General features: G+C 44.9%; 1 protein-coding gene across 1 annotated transcript in view; it reads right to left on the reverse strand.

The window, feature by feature from the left end:
• Positions 1-25,562, reverse strand: part of NR4A3 (nuclear receptor subfamily 4 group A member 3) — a 68,257-nt gene that overhangs the window by 35,715 nt on the left and 6,980 nt on the right. The window contains exons 3-5 of the mRNA XM_066585748.1: positions 11,473-12,308; positions 7,512-7,641; positions 992-1,164 (exon numbers count right to left, since the gene is read on the reverse strand). Of these exons, the coding sequence (XP_066441845.1) occupies positions 992-1,164; positions 7,512-7,641; positions 11,473-12,306 (1,137 nt within the window). The 5' untranslated portion in view covers positions 12,307-12,308. The remainder of the gene's footprint in view (positions 1-991; positions 1,165-7,511; positions 7,642-11,472; positions 12,309-25,562) is intronic.

A 25,562-nucleotide genomic window follows, 5' to 3' on the forward strand; every position in this document is an offset into this window, starting at 1 on the left:
CAGATTGTGGTGAGGTGAGTAATGAGAGCTGGGGAAAGGGAGCGGAGGAGGTGAGAGGGTCGCTAGCGCAGGTGGTGGGGCGGGCAGCGGAAAGGAGCCTGGATACTTCTTTCTCTGTCGTTGGTTCTAACGTAGATAGTGAGTAGGTGCTGGATGCAGTGCTGACGAAACTGGGATCGGGGCTAACCATGCAGCTTTCAGAGATTTCTTTTCGAATGTTGTCGATTTTTTTCTTTGAAGTAGGCAGCTAGTTCTCCAGCAGTCAGGTCTGTCGCAGGGGCCTGTTCTTTGGGACTGGGGAGGGAGTGAAAGGTCTCAGAGTTGTTTGGGGTTGTAGGATAGTGAGGAGACAAGGGAGGTGAAATAAACTTGTTTGGCATGGTGAAGGGCTAGGTTATAAGTTTTAAGCATAAATTTGAAGTGGAGGAGAGAGATAGGGGATAGTACTAAATAGTCTCGGCGAACTGTTTAGTGCGGACGGACTGGAGGTTCCTAGAGGTGCGATAGATAGGAGGGTCAGGGGAGATGCTAGGGTGCCTGATGGAGAAAGAGAGGAGGTTGTGATCTGAGAGTAGAAGGGAGGAGTTAGTAAAGTAGGAGGCAGAGCAGAGACGGAGGAAGATTAAATCGAGAGTGTTACTGTCTCTGTGAGTGGGGGTGTCAGAGATTAGTGATAAGCCAAGGGAGGAGGTAAGCGTTAAAAGCCAGGAGGCAGATGAGGAGCTGGGGTCGTATGTGAAGTGCATGTCATAAAGACGGTCCTTAATTTAGAGCTGAAAGTCTAATGATAATAATAATAATGATGATAATAATGTAATACTGCCACAGTAACACAGTGATACAACACGTTTACATGTAACATCCCCTCACAACCGTACAAAATCTACAATCTAATTTAGCAAACATACTATTCTGCTTTAGTTTACTACTACCACCCACTCACAGCCTGAACCCCCCATGTACCATATTGTAATAGCTGAAGCTTCCTTACAGTGGAGTAGTCAAGTTCTCTTGGGGTAGAATCCACTATTGCTTGAACCAATGCATCCAGCATACTGACTGGAGCAGATGGCGGATTTGGTTGTGATGATTCTTGATGACAAGGACTCTTTGGTTTAGAAGGCAGTCTTCCTCTTCTTCCTTTAAGACTATCTGTTCTAACCACTAGAGAGAGAGAAAGAGAGAGAAATGATAGATAGATAAATTTTAGTGAAAATGCCAATACGTATCGGTACATATTTAGATCAGCCCGCATAGCTGATGATACATTTGATGATGCTACTGTTACAATAACATTATAATACATGCCTTTCCAAACAGAGGAGGAACAGAGGTATTACAGATAAGTGAGTATGTATCCTACGTGTGCGGTCCTCTAAAGTGCGCTCTGCCTTAAGTGTGTGACTTGGGATTAGTGGAATTGCTGAGTGCATCTTTCCCTGTTTGCTTGTGCTTTATATCAGGTCACACTAATATTTTGGCTTATACATTGCGCTATTTTGCCTTTCCTCCTAGAGGATAAATGCCTTGTGTTCAGAGGGTATATTGGTGGGCCATGTTGTGAAACATTGTTACATTTAAAAGTATACATAGTCTGCTTGTGGGTTCCAGTCTCCATTACATTGCACAGGTGATTAATTAGGGGCGGGGTTACCCAGCCAGGCTCTTATAAATTGCATCTGTGTAGCTTCCCCATTTAGAATGAGCTCCATGATTGACAATTCCGTCCGGTGTACATCTTGTGCCATGTATGGCGTCCGGTGTACATCTTGTGCCATGTATGGCGTCCGGTGCACATCTTGTGCCATGTATGGCGTCCGGTGCACATCTTGTGCCATGTATGGCGTCCGGTGCACATCTTGTGCCATGTATGGCGTCCGGTGCACATCTTGTGCCATGTATGGCGTCCGGTGCACATCTTGTGCCATGTATGGCGTCCGGTGCACATCTTGTGCCATGTATGGCGTCCGGTGCACATCTTGTGCCATGTATGGCGTCCGGTGCACATCTTGTGCCATGTATGGCGTCCGGTGCACATCTTGTGCCATGTATGCCGTCCGGTGCACATCTTGTGCCATGTATGCCGTCCGGTGCACATCTTGTGCCATGTATGCCGTCCGGTGCACATCTTGTGCCATGTATGCCGTCCGGTGCACATCTTGTGCCATGTATGCCGTCCGGTGCACATCTTGTGCCATGTATGCCGTCCGGTGCACATCTTGTGCCATGTATGCCGTCCGGTGCACATCTTGTGCCATGTATGCCGTCCGGTGCACATCTTGTGCCATGTATGCCGTCCGGTGCACATCTTGTGCCATGTATGCCGTCCGGTGCACATCTTGTGCCATGTATGCCGTCCGGTGCACATCTTGTGCCATGTATGCCGTCCGGTGCACATCTTGTGCCATGTATGCCGTCCGGTGCACATCTTGTGCCATGTATGCCGTCCGGTGCACATCTTGTGCCATGTATGCCGTCCGGTGCACATCTTGTGCCATGTATGCCGTCCGGTGTACATCTTGTGCCATGTATGCCGTCCGGTGTACATCTTGTGCCATGTATGCCGTCCGGTGTACGTCTTGTGCCATGTATGCCGTCCGGTGTACATCTTGTGCCATGTATGCCATCCTTGACCAGTCAGCTGCATACTGCTGTACAAAATGTGAGCTTGTTGTGCATTTGGAAGCAGAGATCCTGGATCTAAAAAGAGAGTTTTATAGGGGAAGCTCCGAAAATACTAAACTTTAGGAAGCCAAGTTCGATCAGCTTAGTGATGCCCTTAACCTTATTGACTGAGACAATGACCTCAAAAATAAGAGTACAAACAATAAATGGGAAATGTTTAAAACATCCTAATAACTTACTGTGAGCGGGTCATACCTTACAGGAATAAAGGACTTAAGGAGAGTAATAGGAGAAAAACAATGTGGCTTAATAAAAACATAAAAGAGGGCAATAACAGCAAACATCAAGAGTTTAAACTACTAAAACAAGAAGGCAGCGAAGAAGCACTAAAACCCTATTAGAAAAGAAATCAATTATGTAAATATCAGATAAAAGCAGCAAAGATGGAGACAGGGAGACTTATTACCAAAGAGAGCAAAACTAACTCTAAACTGTTCTTTAACTATGTAAAAAGTAAAAAGATTAATACTGAAAGTGTTGGCCCTTTAATAAATAATGTAGGAGAAAACAAATCTGTTAAATAGCTTTTTCTCCAGTGTATTCACAGAGGAAACGAAATGTCAGATGAGATGCAGAGTGATCATGTAAACTCTCCACTAAATGTCGCCAGTGTAACTCAGGAGAAAGTGCAGAGCCATATTAAATAGACTAATCACCGTGTCCCGATGACCTACACCCCCGGGTTCTAAGGGAATTAAGTAATGTGATACACAGACCCTTCTTTCTTATGTTTAAGAACTCAATAGTGATGGAGTTTGTTCCACTGAATTGGCGCATAGCCAATGTGGTGCCGATATTCAAAAAGGGGTCAAAAAGTGAACCTGGAACCTACAGGCCGGTAAGTCTGACTTAAAACGTTTGAAGGGTTTTTTAAGAGATGTTATCCTGAAGGACCTCAAGGAAAATGGCTGTACAACTACATATCAGCATGGATTTATGAGAGATCGCTCCTGTCAAACCAACCTGATCAGCTTCTACGAGGAGGTAAGATCTAGAGTGGAGTCACTGGATCTTGTGTATCTGGACTTTTCCAAAGCATGTGATACTGTGTGGCATAAAAGGTCGGTATATAAAATAGGAATGCTTTGTCTGGGCGAGAATGTGTATAAGGGAATAGGTAACTGGTCAGAGATAGAAGGCAGAGGAGAGTTATAAATGGTACGTACTCTGATTGGGTCACAGTTACTAGTGGGGTACCACAGGGGGCAGCACTGGGCCCTATTCTTTTTAATATATTTATTAATGACCCGGTAGAAGGATTGTGCAGTTAAATATCAATATTTGCAGATGATACAAAACTATGTAAAGTAATTAACACAAGAGAGGATCTGAATAAATTTGGGGTTTGGGCAGAAACGTGGCAATTGAGGTTTAACATGTCACCATTATACGCTAAATGGGAAACCCTGACATGGAGGGGACTTGCGGATTTTAACTAAGTTTAACTTGAGCAACCAGTGTCAGGCAGCTGCTGCCAAGGCAAATATGATCATGGGGTGCATCAGAAGAGGTCTAGGGGCGCATGAAGAGGACATTGTTCTTCCTTTTTACAAGTCACTGGTCAGACCACACATGGAATATTGTGGACAGTTTTAGGCACCGGTACTTGGGTAGGACATATCAGAGCTTGAGCAAGTACAAAGTCGGCAACTAAAGTAATAAACGGAATGGATAGACTACAATACCCAGAGAGGCTATCAAAATTGGGATTATTTAGTTTAGAAAAAAAGATGGCTGAGGGGCAACCTAATAACTATGTATAAATATATTGGGACAATACGGAGATCTCTCTCATCAACTATTATACCCAGGCCTGTAACAAGGGGGCACTCTAATAACTATGTATAGGTATATCATGGGTTAGTACAGAGATCTCTTGCATCATCTATTATACCCAGGACTGTAACAAGGGGGCGCTCTAATAACTATGTATACATATATCAAAGGTCAGTAGAGAGATCTCATCATCATCTATTATACCGAGAACTGTAACAAGGGGGCGCTCTAATAACTATGTATACATATATCAGGGGACAGTACAGAGATCTCTCCCATCATCTATTATACCCAGGACTGTAACAAGGGGGTGCTCTAATAACTATGTATAGATATATTAGGGGACACTACAGAGATCCCTCCCATCATCTATTATACCCAGGACTGTAACAAGGGGCGCTCTAATAACTATGTATATTATATCAGGGGTCAGTACAGAGATCTCTCCTATTATCGATTATACCCCGGACTGTAACAAGGGGGCGCTCTAATAACTATGTATATTATATCAGGGGACAATACAAAGATCTCTCCCATCATCTAGTTATACCCAGGACTGTAACAAGGGGGCGCTCTAATAACTATGTATAGGTATATCATGGGTCAGTACAGAGATCTCTTGCATCATCTACTATACCCTGGACTGTAACAAGGGGCGCTCTAATAACTAAGTATACATATTTCAAAGGTCAGTAAAGAGATCTCTCCCATCATCTATTATACCCAGGACTGTAACAAGGGGGCGCTCTAATAACTATGCATAGATATATCAGGGGTCAGTACAGAGATCTCTCCCATCATCTATTATACCCAGGACTTCAACAAGGGGGCGCTCTAATAACTATGTATAGATATATCAGGGGTCAGTACAGAGATCTCTCCCATCATCTATTATACCAGGACTGTAACAAGGGGGCGCTCTAATAACTATGTATACATATATCAGGGGACAATACAGAGATCTCTCCCATCATCTATTACACCCAGGACTGTAACAAGGGGGCACTCTAATAACTATGCATAGATATATCAGGGGTCAGTACAGAGATCTCTCCCATCATCTATTATACCCAGGACTGTAACAAGGGGGCGCTCTAATAACTATGTATAGATATATCAGGGGTCAGTACAGAGATCTCTCCCATCATCTATTATACCAGGACTGTAACAAGGGGGCGCTCTAATAACTATGTATACATATATCAGGGGACAATACAGAGATCTCTCCCATCATCTATTACACCCAGGACTGTAACAAGGAGGCGCTCTAATAACTATGTATAGATATATCAGAGGTCAGTACAGAGATCTCTCCCATCATCTATTATACCCAGGACTGTAACAAGGGGCGCTCTAATAACTATGTATAGATATATTAGGGGACAGTACAGAGATCTCTCCCATCATCTATTATACCCAGGACTTTCACATGATCTTTTTATACCCAGGACTGTGATTGTAATAAGGGGGCGCTCTCTACATCTCGAGGAAAGAAGGTTTCTACACTGACATTGAAGGGGGTTCTTTACTGTAAGAGGAGTAAGACTATGGAAGGCTCTCCCAAGGATGTTGTGACGGAGAACTTGATAAGAGTATAAGAGGGGTCTGGACACCATTCTTGAGCGATACAATATTACATGTTATGTCACTGATTACTTCAGATGGATCGGTGATCCGGGGATTATTCTGAGTGCCAGATGGGAGTCGGGAAAGAATGTTTTCCCTTAAATGAGGAAAATTGGCTTCTACCCCACTGGGATTTTTTGCCTTTCTCTGCATTAGCATTGAGGAGTAATAAGCTGAAGAAAGACATCTGTCCATCGTGTTCAGCCTAACATCCTATGTCACTATATGGCTGTTGTGGTCGCAGTCTGTACGGCGGTTGTGGTCGCAGTCTGTACGGCGGTTGTGGTCGCAGTCTGTACGGCGGTTGTGGTCGCAGTCTGTACGGCGGTTGTGGTCGCAGTCTGTACGGCGGTTGTGGTCGCAGCCTAACATCCTATGTCACTATATGGCGGTTGTGGTCGCAGTCTGTACGGCTGTTGTGGTCGCAGTCTGTACGGCGGTTGTGGTCGCAGTCTGTACGGCGGTTGTGGTCGCAGTCTGTACGGCGGTTGTGGTCGCAGTCTGTACGGCGGTTGTGGTCGCAGTCTGTACGGCTGTTGCATTCGCAGTCTGTACCGCTGTTGCATTCGCAGTCTGTACCGCTGTTGCATTCGCAGTCTGTACCGCTGTTGCATTCGCAGTCTGTACCGCTGTTGCATTCGCAGTCTGTACCGCTGTTGCATTCGCAGTCTGTACCGCTGTTGCATTCGCAGTCTGTACCGCTGTTGCATTCGCAGTCTGTACCGCTGTTGCGGTCGCAGTCTGTACGGCTGTTGCGGTCGCAGTCTGTACGGCTGTTGCGGTCGCAGTCTGTACGGCTGTTGCGGTCGCAGTCTGTACGGCTGTTGCGGTCGCAGTCTGTACGGCTGTTGCGGTCGCAGTCTGTACGGCTGTTGCGGTCGCAGTCTGTACGGCTGTTGCGGTCGCAGTCTGTACGGCTGTTGTATTCGCAGTCTGTACGGCTGTTGTATTCGCAGTCTGTACGGCTGTTGTATTCGCAGTCTGTACGGCTGTTGTATTCGCAGTCTGTACGGCTGTTGTATTCGCAGTCTGTACGGCTGTTGTATTCGCAGTCTGTACGGCTGTTGCATTCGCAGTCTGTATCGCTGTTGTATTCGCAGTCTGTACGGCTGTTGTATTCGCAGTCTGTACGGCTGTTGCAGTCGCAGTCTGTACGGCTGTTGCAGTCGCAGTCTGTACGGCTGTTGCAGTCGCAGTCTGTACGGCTGTTGCAGTCGCAGTCTGTACGGCTGTTGTATTCGCAGTCTGTATGGCTGTTGTATTCGCAGTCTGTACGGTTGCACAGATAGACCGTGTTCAATTTATTCTTATATTACAATACAAATATTAGTGAGAACTATGTGAATTCTAGACGATAACGATAATTGCTGCCATAACACATCGTGTGCTACAATTAGCTAGACAATATCTCAGGGATTTCTTACCTTCCTTCACCATTCCAACATTGAGACATTTCTGAAATCGGCAGTACTGACAGCGATTCCTTCGTCTTTTGTCCACAGGGCAGCTTTTATTTGCCAAACACACGTATTTTGCATTTTTTTGTACTGTCCTCTGAGAAATACATAAAACACAATGCTTTTCTAATTGACGTAGAATCGGGAGACGCTAACAGAACGAGGCATGCAATTTACCACTTAATAAGCAAGGAATGCAATTTGCATTATTAGATAAAATTAATTTCCCCACACAGTAGCCTGCAGGAAGATAGAATGGATCAGGTCTAGCAGATGTCACCGGAATTATCAGGAAGGAGTCGGAGGGAAGTCATTGGAACAGCAAATGGAATACATGAAATTATGGCAGACTGTATTACAGCATTTAGAATTCAAGTCTTAAACTCTTCCTTTGGGGAAACTATTGGCACCGCGGGGGGGATCATACATCAGCGGAGGGAGCGCTCAGGAGTCCTGCAGTACTTCTATACATCTCCGCTCCGTATATAGTGAAGGCAAGTACAGGGTCCACGGGGTAATAATGAGCCAGCGCTGGTTATGTTCGGGCTGCTTCATCAGTTGGAGATTTCAGTTTCCCAGTTCTGCTTTGGGGGCAGAGAAACAGCATAAAAACAGAATTCAAATGTTTCCCCTTTGTTCCCATTGATTTCAAATGAGTTTTCAAAAAACTGAACTTTTTCATTTGCTTCTGTTCCATCCTCAGCCTGCAGTTTAAGGACCCGTTGAAATAAATGGGGGGAAATGGAGAGATTTAACTCTGTTTTATTGCGATTTCTCTGCTCCAAAAATGGACGAGGGTTAATGCCTTAAATCTAATTAGCCCTGGAATCTTGGGCTTCACGGCTTTTTTAGTTTGCTATAGGTTTCACTGGGCACCGAAAAAGACATTTTATTAAAAAAACTAACCTTTATTATTTTATACTTAAAATGTTTGGACAGACTCAAAGCATTATATATATACATACATTATATATATATATATATATATATATATATATATATATATAATCTCAAATCAGACGTGGACTTGGTTATGGATTAGATACCAAGACCCACGCTGCACAACCCAATAACAGCGCCAAGGGCATCCAAGATCCACCCAATCACATTTAGATATTGGTGTGAAGTATTATGGATAAGCCCTTAACCTCTTGTCCCAGCGGAATCACTAAGTTGGGGGGTTATTCCCGATCCGTTAGCCTGAGAGCTGCTGTCCTTGCTTTACAGACTACTAGTGATTCAATCCATGAGGTCATAGGCAGTGATATTTCATTTATAGTGTTTCCACACTACCCTCCAATCCGAAATGTACTGCACACAATCGAAATGTTGTTTATTAACCCTTTATTCACAGCCGCTACTAAAAAAGAGAGCAACCAATGTGTTACCAGCTTCCATATCCCTCAAGCTGTAAGACAGAAGTAGTGACCAAGGGGTAGAGACCGTATACTGCTTCGGTGACTTCTAGGTTTCATTGGGACGTCTATTTCTGTCCACTATTTTACTTCGGACTATTGCGGCTTCAGGGCAGATGAATGTCATATAGCAGCGCCCCCTATGGCCAGGCCAGAAAGGAGAGCTGTACAAGTGGCTGGGCAGAGCTTGGGCTGTTGGCCATCCTGCAATACCCTTCAAGTGGACGTTGCGGGGAAATGTTGGGCTGACCATGGTCTTCATGGTAGAGTAACTGTTTGTCCTGCACTCTGAAATGGGTTCTATCTAATGGCACAACCCCTCGAAATCTGCAACCAAGCACCAGTGTCATTAGTATGGAGTACATGTTCTGTGATTGTAGCTCCGGTCAGACTTCTGTCAGCTTGTTCCATCGAGGGGCTCTATCGTAAATGCTGGAAAATATACCCCAGCATGGGTGAGATATGACCCCCGCACAGAGCCCAGTATAGGCAACGGATTGCGGTCGTTGCAGAACAGAACAGCGTGTAAAAGCAGAGCAAAGCTGGTGGACAACGATGCAACAATGTGTCCCCGCCAGAAGTAAAGATAGAAGTGCAGCGAGCGCCAACGAGCAGCAAGCAGGTTGCCACAAGGTGCCGCTTCCTAGAGCGTGCTACACAGGGGCGTATGCCTGAAAATACTGCAGAGGTGGGCTGCAGTGCTGACAGGTAGGTACCGCTGCGTTTGTTAGTGCATATAGGTAAAGTATCATTTGTAACCAGACAACATAGAGGCAAACAAGTGGTAGCGGCAGCGCAAAACGGAAGCGTGAGAGAATAAATCCATATAAGAAGAATCACCCGGAGAAACGAGCCTGCGGGTTACGGTGTTCATGTGTACGGATGTCAGCGAGGCCGCCTAAGGATTTGGCCACGGTTTTAATTGCAAACCTGCTGTGAATTTAACCCTTGTGATGCTGGGGTTGAATTTTGCAGTAGAAATAGTGGGATCCTGCGCTTCACTCGGCCCCAAATGTAGCCTAACGTGGTCTATAACAGGCACTATCCGAACACATCAGACCAATCGCAGTCTGCCAGCAGACGGACCGCAAACAAGAGATTATAAACCTTTTTTGTATCCTCTCGACGCATGGTTAACGAGTGATGTGGAGCGCCCTGCGGAGACCCGACTGCCGGGGACAAGGTCCTCAAAGAGTGTGGGGACCGGCAGTAAAAGTACATATTGCACACACACCTTCAGGCCACCATGTGGACACACTATGTAACTACATGCTGTGCCTCATTCTACTGCGGAGGTAAAGTGACCGCTGTGCAGTGATTGTCTCCCACTCTATGCAACAAATTTCGTGCCTCACATCATCTACATCGACACAAGTGACACAAAGCTACCCCTCCCAATCAAACAGCCGCTAGGAGGACATAAACTTCGCCGCTCTCGCGCACGCCACTTTTTACTGCGATTAGTGTGGCGCCCGGAACGCTGCGCTAATCCCGTTACAAGCCGCTCATTGATTTCACTGGGGCCTCGCAGACCTGCACTCCAGCATGGTGTTTTTAACTCCGCGATTTTCCAGCGCCGTCTGTTCTATTTGTGTGCGTTTTCGTGTTTTTTAACGCACTTCTTCACCCATCACAATGATGGGTTGCATTAAGAAACGCTGACAAACACTGAAATGCATTCAAAAACGCTGCTCAAAATCGCAGTAAAATGGCGTGATTTTGAACGCAGCGTTTTGTGAAGGCGTGTGTGAGAGCGGCGCAAGGCTCAGCACCATTTTCCTGCTAAACTGTAGCCTTGCCTTCACCTAGCTTATCTCCATCTGGCTGCTTTGGAAAGAATTAATGCCCTTTACACACAAAGATGATCGCTCAAAAGATGGCTTTTGAGCGATCATTTTGCATAAACTTCTAATTGGTACTAATGCCTATTAGTAACTTATTAATGCGTGTGAGCCGCCGGGAGCTATATTCAGAGAACAGCAAGTGGTCTGTTCTCGGAATACATTCCCTTTGTTCTGCCATGGGGCTGACAACTGAGACAATGTTATAAGCGCTCCCCACGGAGAACACAACGTGACGTCCTTGCTATCAGCTCTTCTGCCAAACGATGGATTTTATGCCACACAAAAAATCGTCGTTCGTCAGAAGAGTGAAAGATGGGCACATTTACACGTGACGGTTATCACTCAAAAGATGGCTTTTGAGTGAATTTTGAGCGATAATCGTTGTGTGTAAAAGGGCCTTTACTATTGTAATGAGATTACCCTGCAGATAAGGTCTTCACTGTGCGTTTAACGCTTTTATGTGGACTGCTATATAGTGAAATATTTAGTGTTTAATCTGCAATTACATAGTATTGCCAAGATGAATGAAAATTCTCCATCAATAAGGAGTACAAATAAAAATACTCCTTTGTGACAAAAGTGTCCCGTGACATAAATGTGTGGATTTAACAAAATCGACAACTTTACACAAAGTACATTATATATTCACCCATAATAGTTTGCTCTTACCTTAAAGAAGCCTTTACACCCCTCGCAGGTTCTCACACCATAGTGTTGGCACGCAGCATTATCGCCACATACTGCACACGTTCCCTCCCCGGATGACGAGCTTCTACTAGGTGGGGATGGAATACTTCCCTCGCCTACCAGGTTAATTGCTTGACCAGTTGAAAGTGGGGGAAATATAAGATTTGATACTTTTGCTATTGGTAGACTGAATGGTAAGGATTCCATTGGTATTTGTGTCGGGTCTCCTTGAGATCTTACTGATATGTTATGAGAAGAATCGTAGCATGCCGGGGGGTTCGACAATGGCGAACGGGTAGGAGAACTCTTGAAATGAAAAATCGGAAGTCGTGGAGAAACAGTTCTATGCGAGACATCCATCAAGTGGCCTTCAGTCATACAGGAGCGTGTACCTGACAAGGTGTGAGGGTCTTCCCATTGGGTGGGATATCCAGGGGTAGAGGAAATGGATGAAGGCGATGATTTGAAATACACTGAAGTGCTAGGCATGGCATCTGGGGCTTGTTGAGAGACTGAACTTTGGTAGCTGGCCAAACGGGCATTTTCCATTTTAATCAGTGGCCTCTGCCCCGATGTTTGCATTTGGTACAGACAGGAGGGCTTGAGTTCATAGCTTCCCGAATACCCCTCAATAAAAGTGCTAAAACTTGGCAAAGATGTTGTTGCTGAAGCCGTAACCTCGGTGCTGCTTAATTCCATGTTACATTTTGTAGTTGGAGTGTTCATCGTATCTACACTGAATTCAGAAGCATGACCATAAATCTGGGTAACATACGCAGAACCAGGTGGGGTGGGATTATACTGGACACAGGGCATATCTGCAGAGACAAATCGGAAATAAAGGGAACTTGTAAGTATGTATCCTACACAAATGATTTCATAGATTTTCAAGATTTTTGCATCCCAATAAACACCAAATGCAAAATTATTACAATGATACAAAATATAAAAATCTCAACTATGTTAGAATTTATTAACCCGGCCCCCCTGCAGCCTTTCTGGGGCAGAAAAGAAAAAATGCATGTTTAGTAGTTTTTCCCCATAATCACTTTTTCCCCTAAGGAGTTAGGGAAGACAGCCAGGGCATCCACATCAGTCTGCCTTTCATTCAGTGAAGACAACCAAAAGCCAGCAATCCAAGTTCTAGCAACAAATGAAACTGTTAAGCGGTCACTAACGTCTCGAACAACCTGTGCTTATGGGATAGCAAATGTGACAACTAGCAAAACAGCAAATCACTTTATTTACCTAAAACAACATCTTTTGTGCTGAAAATCCCTCTAAAGCATTGACCACTAGGGGTCTCACTTCCTTGTGCACAGTGTATAGGACACAGCTTGTCTCCTCCCACCAGCACAGGGACAATTTAGAATCAAAGAGGAAGCCTACAGGTAGGACAAATGGTGATACATGCACGATACAAGTCCAAGAGGGGTCCGAAATAGTGTAAATCCTCATGGACAGATATATGGCAGCTTTAGTTAGATACACTTTAAGACAGACTTAGAGGCAGGTGACCTGTTGATTACTAATTCTGGTCTAGGAACACTTGGAATGGACATTTTATAGTAACCTCTTCCCAATATTCACATAACTTCAGGCAGAGCCACATCAAATGAGTCCGGTCTGCTGGAGCGCCCATACTCTAGTGACAAACGGCCTCTTACCAATTGTATACAGAAATGTAGCAAAATGATACAATCTGTAAGTAACCTAATCTGCATAAATTTATGGGATTTGCTCAAATTTTGATAGAAAGACTACAATTCTGAGACAATTACTCTCTGGGAGTTACACAAACCTCTAATGCCCATTTACCCTGCAAAATAAAAATTTTTTTGACGGCCGTCTAACTACAGCCAGGCTTTATAAACGTCGGGAACAAACAGTAGGCCTATATAGCCTATTCTGCACCGCTGCCTCCTATTGTAAAGGCAGATTCCAGCCCGGATGTATGCAGCCGGCCCGCTGCCGCGCGCTATATAGACAGCTTAGCCTGCCTACACCATTGGTTTCCCCAGTAGTCATAGACCACATTGGATTATACACATAACGCAAGGTGCCGGACACTTGTTTGGTGCGTTAAACAGCTGTGATGCGCCAAACATTTATTTGGCAAAAGCTACATCTCTATGAGTCTCATGATTGGATCAAACTGATAGTATTTTTAATTAGCGCTCAGTCGTAAAAATGCAAGAGAGGGGGTTTTGTGGACCCGAGTATCTTGGCCCAGGCATCACTCCTCAGTACACATTAGTATTATACCAGAAGGGAACAAAAGCTAACAAAACTAAAAAAACAGGGGGAAATAAACCTCACCAATAATCCGGTTTCCTGGAAGTCTCCATGACAGCAGCGCCGGAGACTGCCTCCTGATTGGACAGGATAACATGCAGAGAGGTAAGCTCCCTACCTCTCTCTCATCACCAGTCTATTTTAACGAACACCCAGAAAGTAGTTATAAACCTATTGGATACAATTACAATTTAAAGTGTAAATACGAAAAGAATAGGGTGGGGAACTTTGGGTCCTGTGCTGGAGACGTCCAGGAAACCGGATTACCAGCGAGTCCAATTCCTCTTTTCCCCAGTTGTTTCCATGACCGCACCACCTTACAAGTATCAATGAATCTCAACAGGAACTCCTGCAGAAAGGACTTTGTGCCCAGAAGACAAACATCCAATCTATAGTGTTTAGTGAAAGTATGCAGCTGCGCTACAGATGTCACCTATGGAGGTGGAAGCATGCTCGGCCCAAGAGGTTGCCATTGTCCTACTGGAATCAGCCTTAACAGACTAATTATTCACTTAATGGGAATCCTGTATTGCAGAGCGGATCCAATGAAATACAACTTTTGGCTGCTTTCCTGTCTTTATTTTTCTTGCAACACTGAAGAAATAAAATTGTCAATTTTCCAACTACTAGTGGCTCCAATATACTGAAGAACCGCTCCTCTCACATCAGGGTGTAACTTGTGTTCTTGCTCATTTTAGGGTTGGCACAAACAGAAGGCACTACAATGTCTTGTGATCTGTGAGATGACGAAAAGTTTGATCTACTTTAAATATGATTTTGTTCTCCAACCCTCTAATGAAGGGTCCTTGGATAGACCCCGCCTGGAGCTCTGACATTCTGTGAGCCGAGGTCATCGCTACAAGAAAAAAGGGGTTTAAATGTTCAAAATGTAATAGCTCTAGAATCCATGGGCTGAAAGGGAGGAGATGATGGAAGGAAATATGGACCTTAGATTTCAACTTCTCAACTGCTCTAAGGAATCTACATATCCAAGCATTTCCTGAGAGCTTGATGTCATAAAGGGCACTTAGGGTTGCAACCTAGACCCGAAACCCAAATCTGATGCATCTTGAAGAAAGTCCCAAATGTGTGATATGTCTCATTCCTCTCTAAGATGAATTTTCATTTACCACATCGAAATGCAACTTTTTTCCAAATTTTTGAACCTACTGCACAGTATGGTTTGTCTGAGCTTTGTGGATAATCCTTTTCCTAGCAGCAGGAAGTTTTCAGTATCTAAGATGAAAATGTGCTGCTAGCCTCTCACGTTTTGGTCACGACATGGACCCTGGACTAGTAAGTCCGGAAGGGCAGGAAATAGGACTGGATCCTGAAATTCTTTAAAGAAAACTAACTTATCTTGGTCCAGAATGGTACTTTTAAGATCGGCAGACATGTTTCTTTGTGAGACTTTCATAGAACCTTTGGAATTTAAGGAAAAGGGGGAAAGGCATGATCCCTTGGACTTAGGGAGAAATTTTTTTCGTTGTTGCAAAGGGGTCTATACGCAGGGATTCCCATCTCCTCAGACAGAAAAACTGGAGCAAGTTCAGAGAAGAGTTACCAAGATGGTGAGCGGTCTGCAAATCATGTCTTATGAGGAACGGTTAAAGGATCTGGGAATGTTTAGCTTGCAGAAGAGAAGGCTGAGAGGAGGCTTAATAGCTGTCTACAAATATCTGAAGGGCTGTCACAGTGCAGAGGGATCAGCCCTATTCTTATCTGTACAAGGAAAGTCTATGGGATGAAACTGAAAGGGAGGAAACACAGATTAGATATTAGACAGTGAGGGGGATCAATGAGTGGAACAGGTTACCACGGGAGGTGGGGAGTTCTCCCTCAATGGAAGTCTTCAAAGGTTGGACACATATCCATCTGGGATGATTTAGTGATCCTGCACTGAGCAGGGAGTTGGACCCGACGACCGTGGAGGTCCCTTCCAACTCTACCATTCTATAACTCCATGTCCCACAACCAGGATTTCAACCAGAGTACTAAAAAATACGTAGTGCCAGAATTGTGTATTTAATAAACAGTGATCAAAAAGTTGTGTGCACATAAAAATGTTAGCAATAAGTACAGTTCGCCCTCCCCCAAAATAAGGAGCCCCCACACCCCTCAATAGATGCAAAAGTTATGGGGTACTGAATCTAATGACAAAAACCTGTTTTTCTCTAGTAAACAAAAAATCTGTAAACCCTGTACTGTCGTAACAGTACTGACCCATAGAATGAAGTGAACATATCGATTCTATCACACCATGAATGCCACATAAGCAACCCCCCCCCCCATGCCACAATTGCATTTTTACCCATTTCACCGCACTTAAAAATGTGCACTTTTCCCAGTACATTTGGCGCATTAAAAGCTGCCGTTAATAGATACCTTCTCCTTACTTGGCAGGATCTCCTCAGTTTGGTTTCTGGTTTGTTTCCTCGCTCAATAATAGTTTTAGTTTTGTCTTTCTTTACCTGATGTCTTACTTATTGGAGACCCTTTATCAAAGAAAATTAATACCAAGTTGTGCAGGAAACCCCGTCCCTCGACTGATTACATGCACCACGCTGCTGCCGCCCCTCATGGGGGTACATTCGCCAGCAGGAGAGTTTATTAGAGCCAGAGGGGCCCGTTCATTGACAAGAGATTATAATCCAGTGTTACTCCGACGGGTCGCGGTTACCGCAGAGGGATCATAAATGGGGCCAAAAATATAGAAGCATACCGGATCTGACTATTTGGCACAATCAAACGACAATCCAGCTGTGACACATTCAGACATCACCGGACGCAGCGGATACTGCAGGTTATATAGAGAATTTTTTTTTAACCAGTTTTCGTGGGGATTTTTTTCACAAAACCTTTCTTACGCAGGATGATTCCCTCGCCCAAATTCTCCAGCGAGGTATCAAGTTTGTCACCAAGAAAACGCGTACAATAGGCAACATGATCGCTCCGGCTCATACAACAATACTACTGTGACATCTCAGAATTGGCCTGACAGAAGCTCTTTTCAGATGTGGTCTGAGCACTTTATGAAAACGTGCAAAAACACTTCTTCCTCAATGACATCCCAGACGTTTCTATTCATGTATAACTTGTACAACCACTCCTGTCACCTATGTTATCGGATGGACATCACGTGAATATAACTCCGTACTGCTGAGCATACATCCGGCTCTAAACCCTCCTCGTATGTCGAGATATTCCCCGTCTGCAGCACCCAGACACTTTATAGAAATCCACCAAGGAGATATACCCTCATTTAAAGTCACTGGAAGTCAAAGGGTGTTCCGCCAGCAAGAGGTGGAGATTGGTTTTTAAAACCGCTTTCAAGAGAGGCTGATAGGATAATGCGGTTCCAAACCAGATTTGGCGGCGACTAACAGAATGGGATTTAACGAGGATAGATACAAAGTCCTACATCTGGGCAAGAAAAATGAAAAAAAGCACATACAGAATGGGAGGAATTGGGTAAGCAGCAGCACATGTCAGAAAGACTTGGGTATACTAATAGATCATAGATGGAACATGAGTCAACAATGTGATGCAGCAGCCAAAAAGGCAAACACAATTCTGGGATGTGTTAAGAGAAGCGGCATAGCTACTACCTTCAGGGCCCGCCAAAAAGTACAAATATGCAAGTTCTCACAGAACATAAGTGAGCTACTTTAGTTTATGTATTTAGCGGACTTTGTATCCTAGTACCGCGGGATAGTAGCCACCGTTATACTTAAACTGACAGCACTATCATTTAACTGAGATTACGGATAGGCTAGGTGCTATTTTGACACTGAGCCTTCTCAGTTTTCCTCATAGCTTGGTTGGTGACCCCAAGAGACAAAGAATATTGTGTACAACAGAACAGATTGAAAGTTGTGCTTTATCATAGAGCACTTTAGTTACTCTGACACATAATACTAATTATTTACATAGCGGTTTAATATATATTTTCCAGAGGAAGAAGCATGAAGTCTCCTCACTCACCTTCTAGGTGCTCTGCTTAAGGAGAAATGATACCCTTCCTGACCCCCCCCCCCCCCCCAAAAAAAAAGTTGTGGAATGTCCTACTCTCATTTATTTTCATGGACGAGAATAGTTAATGCATTCTGCAGAGTCCATGTAGATACCGTAGGACAGTCCACGGAGGGGAGTCCATGTAGATACCGTAGGACAGTCCACAGAGGGGAGTCCATGTAGATACCGTAGGACAGTCCACGAAGGGGAGTCCATGTAGATACCGTAGGACAGTCCATGGAGGGAAGTCCATGTAGATACTGTAGGACAGTTGACAGAGGGGAGTCCATGTAGATACCGTAGGGCAGTCCACGAAGGGGAGTCCATGTAGATACCGTAGGACAGTCCATGGAGGGAAGTCCATGTAGATACTGTAGGACAGTTGACAGAGGGGAGTCCATGTAGATACCGTAGGGCAGTCCATGGAGGGGAGTCCATGTAGATACCGTAGGACAGTCCACAGAGGGAAGTCCACGTAGATACCGTAGGACAGTCCACGTAGATACCGTAGGACAGTCCACGTAGATACCGTAGGACAGTCCACGTAGATACCGTAGGACAGTCCACATAGATACCGTAGGACAGTCCACGGAGGGGAGTCCATGTAGATACTGTAGGACAGTCCACAGAGGGGAATCCATGTAGATACTGTAGGACAGTCCACAGAGGGGAGTCCATGTAGATACCGTAGGACAGTCCATGGAGGGGATGTCCATGTAGATACCGTAGGACAGTCCGCGGAGGGGAGTCCATGTAGATACCATAGGACAGTCCACGGAGGGGAGTTCTTGTGCTTTCCAATGTGAGTTGCACCAGAGTTTCTTAGGAGCAACTTGCATTACAGCTGTGTCGTTGCTCTGATACTGAATCTTCTCCTTTAAAACTAGACTACTGCTGATTGATTTCAATACACCCCTAGATTTGTTGTTTTCTCTATAAAGAATACGTGTTTTACACTGAAATGAGTCCACCTGCTGTCTTAACCACTTTCAGCACTTGCATGCATCACAGTTATGTATTTGTTAAGGAAACATCCTTGAAAACTCTAGGGCTATAAAATCTGAGCAAATTGCATGCCCGTGCTGCCCAGAACAACCAATCACAACAGTTTAATCTTTCAAGAGCAGAATATAAGACAAATGCTTCGCTGTGATTGGCTGTTGTCGGCAACAAGGACAGTCTGTGTTACACGGGTTTGTAAATCAGCACTGTACACCGTGAAAGAACTGCGCAGTTTGCCTTGTATTGCGGTACTGTGTATTCTTGCGCAGACATGTAAGGTGGTCTCGTAAATGATTCGCAGCAAGGCGTTAAAGCCGAAAACGATCTTCTGTAGCTGCTTAAGAAACGAAGGGCACAGTTTGTGTGACATGCCAAGAGATGTCAATACAAGAGTGTGGGCCAGTGGTTCTCAACGTGGGCATTATTGCCCCCTGGGGGCGTTGGAACGAAAAGGGGCGGCAGGGGGGCGGTTCTGGGTTTGCGGTGTTAATTTCTTTTCCACTAGGAACTACATTTTTTTTAAAAATTAGTAGTGATATGTCGGATTCCGTCGATAATCCGTCCAAAAACAATCGGTGAAATCCAAAACCAATGAAAACCAAGGCACTTGAGAGTTGTGTGCAGCCTGCGCGCCTCTATCATATAATGTGTGACTTTTATAATTCCATGACTCTGCTACAGATCAATCACACTTCATAACATTGGATAACCTACAGCACAACCTAACCTGCTGTATTCCATAATGCCGCTGATTGGCTGGAACCACTTCAAACGTTCACTTGTGTGGGTCTCTGGGAGTTGTAGTCTTAGTGGACGCCAAGTGTCTTTTCCGAACACCGATATAAACTACAACTCCCAGAGACCCACACAACTGAAAGCTCCAGCCAATCAGCAGCATTATGGAATATAGAGGGTTAGGTTGTACTTTAGGTTATCCAGTGTGATTGATCTGTAGCGAAGTCATGGAGTTATACAAGTCATACATCATTATATGATAGGGCAACATAAGCAGTGCATTCTTGAAGCACACTTTATAAAAATGGCTGAGAAGAAGAAATGACATCAAGATTCAAATGAATACTTGAAATATGGATTCATCCCTTCTACAAACAGACAGCTTCCCTTAGAATCCTAGAATGGTAGAAGGGACCTCCAGGGTCATCTGGTCCAACCACCTGCTCAGTGCAGGATTCACTAGTGCAATTTCATAGAATCATAGAATTTGTGCTTTGTTTGTGAAAAGGCATTTTCGAATGAAGTTATGAAGTCTTCGAGACTTGAGTGATCAACTTGCAAAAATGCATTCACACAAAGTGGGTAAGCCTATTTCATTTTTCCAAGGTTTAAAATCAAAGTTTGAGAACCGCAGCGCTGTAGGCAAGCTATTTGGAAAATCTGCTCTGAATGCTGACAAAGGCCTCCTTGCTGCCCATAAAGTTTCTATAGTAATAGTGCAATGTGGCAAATCATATACTATTGGGGAAACACTTGTGCTACCCGCAACTAAAGAGACTATCCGTACTATGCTGGGGCCTAACTCGTGTGCAATGGTGAAATCGATTCCTTTGAGTAATGACACGGTTTCAAAAAGAATTGACGAGATGAGATGGCTGCTGATGTGGAAGGAACGCTTTTGGACGCGTTTAAAACGACAGAATTTGTCATGCAAATTGACGAGTCAACGGTTAGAGAGCATTGCTGCTAGTTTACGTTCGTTTCATTAATCTGAAAGAAGAGGTAGTGGAGGAACTGTTTTTTACCAGAAATTTAACTACCGACACGAAAGACTCCTTTATATACAAAAGAGTGGAAGAATTTTTACAAGAAAAAACATCCTTTTAACAAATGTACTTGCTTGTGCAACATACGGAGCTGCATCCATGATTGGTCGAGATCGCGGATTTATACCCCATTTATAATCTGCTATACCAACATAACGGCAGTCCACTGTGTGATCCATCGGCAGCACCTTGTTCCTAAACATTTATGTAACAGATTACATGATTCTCTGCGCTATGTAATTAATGCTGCTAACAAGATAAAAGTGCACTTTTTGAATGACCGTCTTTTCCGACCGTAAGTTCTGTCAAGACCATGACGAAGAATTCGAATGTCTACTCCTACACAGCAAAGTGAGGTGGCTGTCAAGAGGAAAGTGCTTATGACGCTTCTACGAACTTTTTGACACAGTAGTCGGATTTCTTTGGCGATTGACCCAAGGCTTTGCGATGCAATCGAACTACAACGTCCTGACGTTGCCTATCTTCCAGACATATTTGACAAACTCAATGAGGTCAACACAAAGCTACAAGGACACAAAATGAATGTCATTAAGGCTGAGGGTATCTCTTCCTTCATTGCCAAACTGGACCTTCATACCAATAACCTGAGAGGACGCAAGCTCTGTCCGTTTCTGAGTCTTCAACGAATTGCACGCGAAGACAGAGACAAACTTCAAGATGCAGACTTGAATCGCGCTGAAGCCCCTCTCCACTAAGTACGTAGATGGAAAAGCTAACATGAGCAACTTAACTTCCTGCCACAGGATAGGGTGGGAATTCTTCACTTTCACCCAAAGACATTCATAGCCACATTGTTGGAAAAGTGCTTGGGCTTCGCTATCGTGTTTCAAGTCGATCAGCTGCTCTTGTAATCTGAGCTGAAAATGGATTGAGTACCCACGTTGGCATTTTAAGGGTACAGAGATCATGAAACCTAGTTTGCATGACTTCTTTAGCTTGTTTGAGGTGTGAGCAAAAATCACCTGTGCGAGAGAAGCAATCAGAGCTGGAACGTCACACAAGTTGGCCAATAGATTACCCCACATTTGCTCTGCTGGGATTGCTGCTCAGGGTGGATACTTACCTGTCCTCAGTGCTGGATCGCCGCTGCTGAGAAGAGGTAAGTACCATTTATTTTATGGTTCTAATCCATTATAATCTACTTTTAAACCAGGGCTGCCCACTTTCCCCGCTCCTCTTCATTTTAGCCTTAGAACCACTAGCTATAAAAATCCGTAATAATCCTGACATTAGTGGAATTGAAATTGCTGGGATCCATCATAAAATAAGCAAGTTTTGAGACGACATACTTGCTATAATTTCATCCCCCCACACTACAATTCCGAATCTCATGGCGGAGCTGTCCAGGTTCGGGTCGATCTCCGGCTTGAAAATTAACGAAACAAAATCAAAAGCTTTTAATCTTACCCTGCCCTCTCACACACTCTTTACTACAATCTAACTTCCCATTTCAATGGATGACGGGGTCACTGGGCTATCTGGGGATGAGTCTGACTAATTCCTATGATACGTTATACACAAAAAACTATATACCACTCCTTCGTAATTTCGCCTACTGTTGGAAAGCTGGGATCAATACTATGTATCGTGGATTGGGAGAGTGAACTCCTTAAAGATGTCGTTCCTTCCTAAACTCTTCCAGTTCAGGTTTCTGGGCATTTTCTTGAAAACACTTCAGATGACCCTCCGCTTTATCTGGAATAACTCTATCCCCAGAGTATCACGTTCCACTTTGTATAGACATAGGCAACAAGGAGGTTTGGGAACCCCACAGCTTACAAAATACTACCAGACAGCCCAGGTGGCCCAGTTAGCCTTTCTACATTCCAACATAAATGTCCCTCTTTGGCTCTCCATAGAGGCCATGGAAATTAACATATGTAACCAAGTGGGAACGGGACTTGGGGGACGTTCTAAGTGAGGAGGAGTGGTCCCAGATTTGGAGTTCTACCAATCAAGGGATCCGTAACATATTAATGTTGGAAACTTCATATAAAATCCTTCTCCGCTGGTATTTGGTCCCCACTCGAATCGCACATGCGGTCCCTGGCTACTCTAAAGAATGTTTGAGGGGTTGTTCTTCCCCCGGAGACATGCTCCATATATGGTGGTCGTACCCTAGAGTTAAAAGACTTTGGATTAGAACATACTCCCTCATCTACTCAGTAACGTACCGTAACCTGCGCAAAAATCCATGGGAGGCCCTGCTGAACAAAAAGATTAAGAATATATCCCCAAGTTCCAGAAAATTGATTTCTTTCCTCTTCCTAGCTGCAAAACAAACCATTGCCCACTCCTGGCATAAAGCTTCTCTGGACTTCTCTGAAGTTAACGCCGCATGAACTGGTATCTAATAAATGAAAGGTTAACCTCCATAGCAGAAGATGAAAATGATACATTTCTTAGTATATGGACCCCATGGATAAATGATGCCCTCCCTACGATGGGGATAAACCTATTAACCCAACTATGCTTTCCTGATGCCTTCGCCCCTGGGGGCGGCGGTCCTGAGAGAGAGGGAATACTCCCCCACCCAACCCTACCCCACCATCCAACCTTTCCCTTTTTGCCCCTTAAATACCTGGCCAGGCAATTGTTATTTAGTGTATAATGTTCTCCCTGAAAATGGCATTAAAAGCTGTGAACTAAGAGAACACTCGATTGCTATTACTTTGTTATATACTCCTTTTCAGAAGATACCAGGCTCGGAGCTACATTCTTGTAGAAGGTCTGGAAATCTTCCCATAATGCTGTGCTTTTGTATGTAGAATTAAAAACTCGATAAAAATTATTGGTATTAAAAAAAATATATATATATATATATATATATATACTTTTAAACAATTACTTGTAACCGAACAACTCCTTAATAAGCAGCGGAACATATATTTCTGCTCCGCTCCCTTTGCTATATAACATGTTGAACGTGACGCTTTACAGTAAATGCACACGACACGGGGTTCTCGCGGGAAATCTCCAAAGCACATCTATGGAATTCAGTGGTAATCCCTGCGTCATCTTGCAGATTGTGGTGCAGGTTTGTTGTTTGTCACTGCAAAATCTTAAAAAAGGACAAAAAAAAATGCATTTGAAATCTGCAACAATGCCCTTCACTGCTGACATCCATGAAATCCCTTACAAATCCAAAGCATATTGACTGGCTGCAGATGCAGAGATTTGTATGACAGGTCATTTCTGCTATGTGTAGATTTGTATGACACCTGTAACATACATGAGCCCAGATCTGTCAGCATAAACGCTCAGCCCCCGTAATGCTGGCCTACCCTGGACAGGTAGGTACACAGCTGGCATGTAGGTCTTATTCTGAAACATTGTGGCATTTCACAATAAAACAAACCTTGAGAACTAAGTCCAAACGAAGCTTGTAGTTACGGGGTGGTGCTGCCCATCCACACCATGTCTCTTCCTGGTGGCGCTGCTCGTCCACACCTTCTCTCTCCCTGGTGGCGCTGCTTGTCCACATCTTCTCTCTCCCTGGCGGCGCTGCTCGTCCACACCATCTCTCTCCCTGGCGGCGCTGCTCGTCCACACCATCTCTCTCCCTGGCGGCGCTGCTCGTCCACATCTTCTCTCTCCCTGGCGGCGCTGCTCGTCCACATCTTCTCTCTCCCTGGCGGCGCTGCTCGTCCACATCTTCTCTCTCCCTGGCGGCGCTGCTCGTCCACATCTTCTCTCTCCCTGGCGGCGCTGCCCGTCCACATCTTCTCTCTCCCTGGCGGCGCTGCCCGTCCACATCTTCTCTCTCCCTGGCGGCGCTGCCCGTCCACATCTTCTCTCTCCCTGGCGGCGCTGCCCGTCCACATCTTCTCTCTCCCTGGCGGCGCTGCCCGTCCACATCTTCTCTCTCCCTGGCGGCGCTGCCCGTCCACATCTTCTCTCTCCCTGGCGGCGCTGCCCGTCCACATCTTCTCTCTCCCTGGCGGCGCTGCCCGTCCACATCTTCTCTCTCCCTGGCGGCGCTGCCCGTCCACATCTTCTCTCTCCCTGGCGGCGCTGCCCGTCCACATCTTCTCTCTCCCTGGCGGCGCTGCCTGTCCACATCTTCTCTCTCCCTGGCGGCGCTGCTCGTCCACATCTTCTCTCTCCCTGGCGGCGCTGCTCGTCCACATCTTCTCTCTCCCTGGCGGCGCTGCTCGTCCACATCTTCTCTCTCCCTGGCGGCGCTGCTCATCCACATCTTCTCTCTCCCTGGCGGCGCTGCTCGTCCACATCTTCTCTCTCCCTGGCGGCGCTGCTCGTCCACATCTTCTCTCTCCCTGGCGGCGCTGCCCGTCCACATCTTCTCTCTCCCTGTTTGACTATGGGAGAGGCTGCTGCAGCGCTGTTTCATGACTCCGAGCTCTTTTCAGGGCGAATCCTCCAAGTCCGCAGCATTTCAGCATAGAAGATACATGCCAGCAATGTACATACCGGGCCGTAGGGTAGGCAGCATCAACTTGGTGACAGAATCCCCCATGACAGTCAGGATGTGTGCTTTCCTCAATCCCAGTTGTTACTCCAGGTTGTCACCTTCCCACTGGTGACCGTAAGATGACGGTGACAGACATGTACATCATTATGGTGCACCAAGGTCTTAAAGGGCATTTATCACCTATTTTTTCTAATCTGTTTTTCTTTTACAATTGTAGATCTTTTTATCCTATTCTTTGCACATGAGGTTGGTGGCAGCCATCGAGCCTGAAGTGCAGTTAACCTTTTAGAGATCAACTTTAAAATTCCTAAAAATATATATGTTTAGAGGAATATTCCCACCTCAGCACCGCCGCGACTGGTTCCCGACCACCTTGCCAGAAGTAACGGAAACAGTGTAAGACTGCTGACTTGACCGTTCTCATAACACCCAGCAAACCAGCTACGGGTTTCCCATCTCAGCCAGGAAGTGCTAAGAATACCCCTTTAACATATATACCATACATTATTTTAGGATGACACAAGGAT

Source organism: Eleutherodactylus coqui, chromosome 12 (assembly GCF_035609145.1).
Source record: "Eleutherodactylus coqui strain aEleCoq1 chromosome 12, aEleCoq1.hap1, whole genome shotgun sequence".
Classification (NCBI taxonomy): Eukaryota; Metazoa; Chordata; class Amphibia; order Anura; family Eleutherodactylidae; genus Eleutherodactylus; species Eleutherodactylus coqui.